Source organism: Pinus tabuliformis, chromosome 1_2, assembly GCF_031772625.1.
Source record: "Pinus tabuliformis cultivar Carrire ecotype Pingquan chromosome 1_2, CPIR1, whole genome shotgun sequence".
In the NCBI taxonomy this organism is placed as follows: Eukaryota; Viridiplantae; Streptophyta; class Pinopsida; order Pinales; family Pinaceae; genus Pinus; species Pinus tabuliformis.
In genome coordinates, this window is record NC_142298.1 from 469,294,796 (window position 1) to 469,297,335 (window position 2,540).

The 2,540-nt window shown below is 35.7% G+C and overlaps 1 protein-coding gene across 2 annotated transcripts; it reads right to left on the reverse strand.

Moving 5' to 3' along the window:
- Positions 1-591: 591 nt before the first annotated feature.
- Positions 592-2,093, reverse strand: LOC149206386 (cysteine-rich repeat secretory protein 38-like). 2 transcript variants are annotated; one of them, XM_089393699.1, is made up of 2 exons: positions 968-2,093; positions 592-873 (listed from the first exon to the last, which is right to left on the reverse strand). In XM_089393699.1, the coding sequence occupies exons 1-2, from the start codon at positions 1,872-1,874 to the stop codon at positions 734-736; spliced, it is 1,047 nt and encodes a 348-aa protein (XP_089249825.1). In that variant the 5' UTR covers positions 1,875-2,093; the 3' UTR covers positions 592-733. The 2 variants fall into 2 exon arrangements, with proteins under 2 accessions (XP_089249825.1, XP_089249824.1); XM_089393698.1 differs by having other exon boundaries at positions 592-879.
- Positions 2,094-2,540: the final 447 nt, after the last annotated feature.

Consider the following 2,540-nt stretch of genomic DNA (forward strand, 5'->3'; position numbering starts at 1 on the left):
TAAACTTCTAAAGATACACTTAAAATCCCTTTCTTTGTAAATGGTCCCAACCTAAAATTTTTCCATAAGTTAGTAGTCATAGAAATAAAAAAAACCTTATAAAATTGGCATAAATATAAAAATTGTAAACTTCTAAAAATATACTTAGCAATAGATTTAGAGTTATATTTACCAGTATGTTTATACCCTCAACACAACTTGTTAAACTCACCGGAAAAAAACTTTCAAACTTTAAATTTAAACTCACAAATACTTCCAAACGTTAAACTTCTAAACACAACGGGTTAAACTCACACAAACTTTCAAACTTTAAATTTGAACTCGCAAATACTTCCAAACCTTAAACTTCTAAAGATATACTTAGCAATAGATACTCACACATACTCCCAAAACTTAATATTTATAAATATTATTAAACTCATACAAACTTTCAAATTTTAAATTTGAACGGGCACATACTTCCAAAACCTTAAAATTTACATCCTATAAAGATTAAAATGTAAAATATTACTCTATTCTAAATAAAGATGATGATAAATACAGTCCTGTACATTCATCTTTCCTCAATTTTCTCATTTTTGTTGTTGCAGGGATGGATTTCATGGCTGAGTAATATTTAAAACACCACTATAGATTTTAATTCTAATCCATAAAATGCTTAAATATCCGTAAAAGAGGTTCATTTTTCATTCTTTTAAACTATGATTTATAAAATCACTCATTCATTTTCTTTTTAAATTATCTTACCTGGAAGCGGTTTCCTATTGCTGGGATTATTAACTTTCCGTTTCCAAAATACAACCAACCCAAGCAAGACCACCACAACAACCGCACCACCGATGCTCAATCCCAACACTTTGGCGAGACGTTTTCCTGCAGCTAACAATAATTGGCGTCACAAAACTGAATTAGCAAGTGCTTTGGAGATTTTCCCAAAAGGTAATATAAATATGTATGACAATATTACCTTGTGTTGGCCTTGATGGCCTTGATGCTGGTATAGAAGGACCACTTTTATTTCCACTTCCATTTAGGGCTGAGAGCAGAGGCACACCATCATCGTAAAACTTGTAGCTGTCAAAACGAATTACGCAGTTATCGAAGTCGGCTAGTCCTTGGCTAGTACCAGCTGGACAGGAGCCCAAATAATTGTACATATTGTTTAGGCACTGATTACACCCACTCATATTAAGTTCTCTCCAACATTCAGCCAGAGAATAAACCCCATAATCACTTAGTGTACTGTAACCAATATTACTGGACACAGCCTTCTCGATAAGCCTGCTCAAAAGAGAGGCAGTTTTCCAATCCTTGACACCCCTTGCCTCTGTGCCATTTATTGTAATGTTATCGCACAACGCAAATAACGCGTGTGATGAATAGGATGCATTTGATTCAGAAGAGAGCATGTGCGTGGCATATGTCAAAACGCATCCACTGAGACTAACGCTTCCGTAACTGAGACTTCCATTACAATCTACAGCTAAATGCTCTATAGCTTTTGAAACGCATCCCCGACAAGCAGAGGCATTCAGATCTCCCCTGCACTGAGTAAAACCGAACATCTTATCTCCATTCTCTCCATAACTTGATTCACTGTAGCCCGTCTTATTAACATTGTCAAGCACTGAATTGATAACCACCTTCAAGTTCCTTTGCAGAGCACTTCCATTCCTGATACTATCGTTACTGCAATGGTGTGACCAGTAAAATGTAGGACTACCGGACGGAGGTAATGAGTGTATGAAATCGAAAGTTAATGGTAATGTTAGTAGAAAGAGCATTAAGGAGACAGAGAATTTGGGTTTCGCAGTCAAAACGAAGTGAATCATTTCCGCTGTGTAATTACAGACCATGTTGGAGGAAGTGGCCATTCTGTAATTGGAATCAATCTGCGGAACTTGAAAGATTGTCAGAGCCGCTTTTCTTTTATGAAGATGGGTCCGGTCGAAAGGGAAGAGAAGATTGGAGTACCGTGTTGAAACGGTTACGGTTTCTTTTACGAAGAAGGGTAAGGCTCGGCAGGCCCATGGGCTCTTTGCTGGTTCGATCAAACCATTTTCGAGGAGATCGGGTTCAAATGGAAGAAAAGATTAGACTGCCGTGTTGAAGCGGTTAACCCTAGATGAGAGTTTCTTGAAGGTTCGATGTGGATATGATATTGGGACATGTTTGAAAAGAATATTTCAATGTGAGGTTGACAATTTTTGTTCATTTGTAATTCATAACTTTGAATGATCAAAGAACGCGGTTTCATTCAGTCCTGATGGAGCTAGGTGAGGTTGATCTTTTTTGTTGATAATTTTGAATGATCAAATAACGTTCCCTTCAATCCTTATGGACCTAGGTTTAACGTAGTGTAAGTTAAGAATGGGTGAAGCTTTTTTATTTGTAAGCAAATATAAATATAATAATTGGGTTGATAATTTTTGTTCATGGGTGGTAGATGTTTTTGAATGATGAAAGAACGTTCTTTTCAATCTTTATTTACATAAATAATTTCTCAAATAAATATTTTATATACTTTATATAAATACAAA

Coding starts and splice junctions, on each gene's coding strand:
- LOC149206386 (XM_089393698.1), bottom strand. CDS start 1,874: ATGGCCACTTCCTCCAACATGGTCTGTAATTACACAGCGGAAATGATT. Junction 880..967: donor GCCATCAAGGCCAACACAAG/GTAATATTGTCA, acceptor AATTATTGTTAG/CTGCAGGAAAACGTCTCGCC.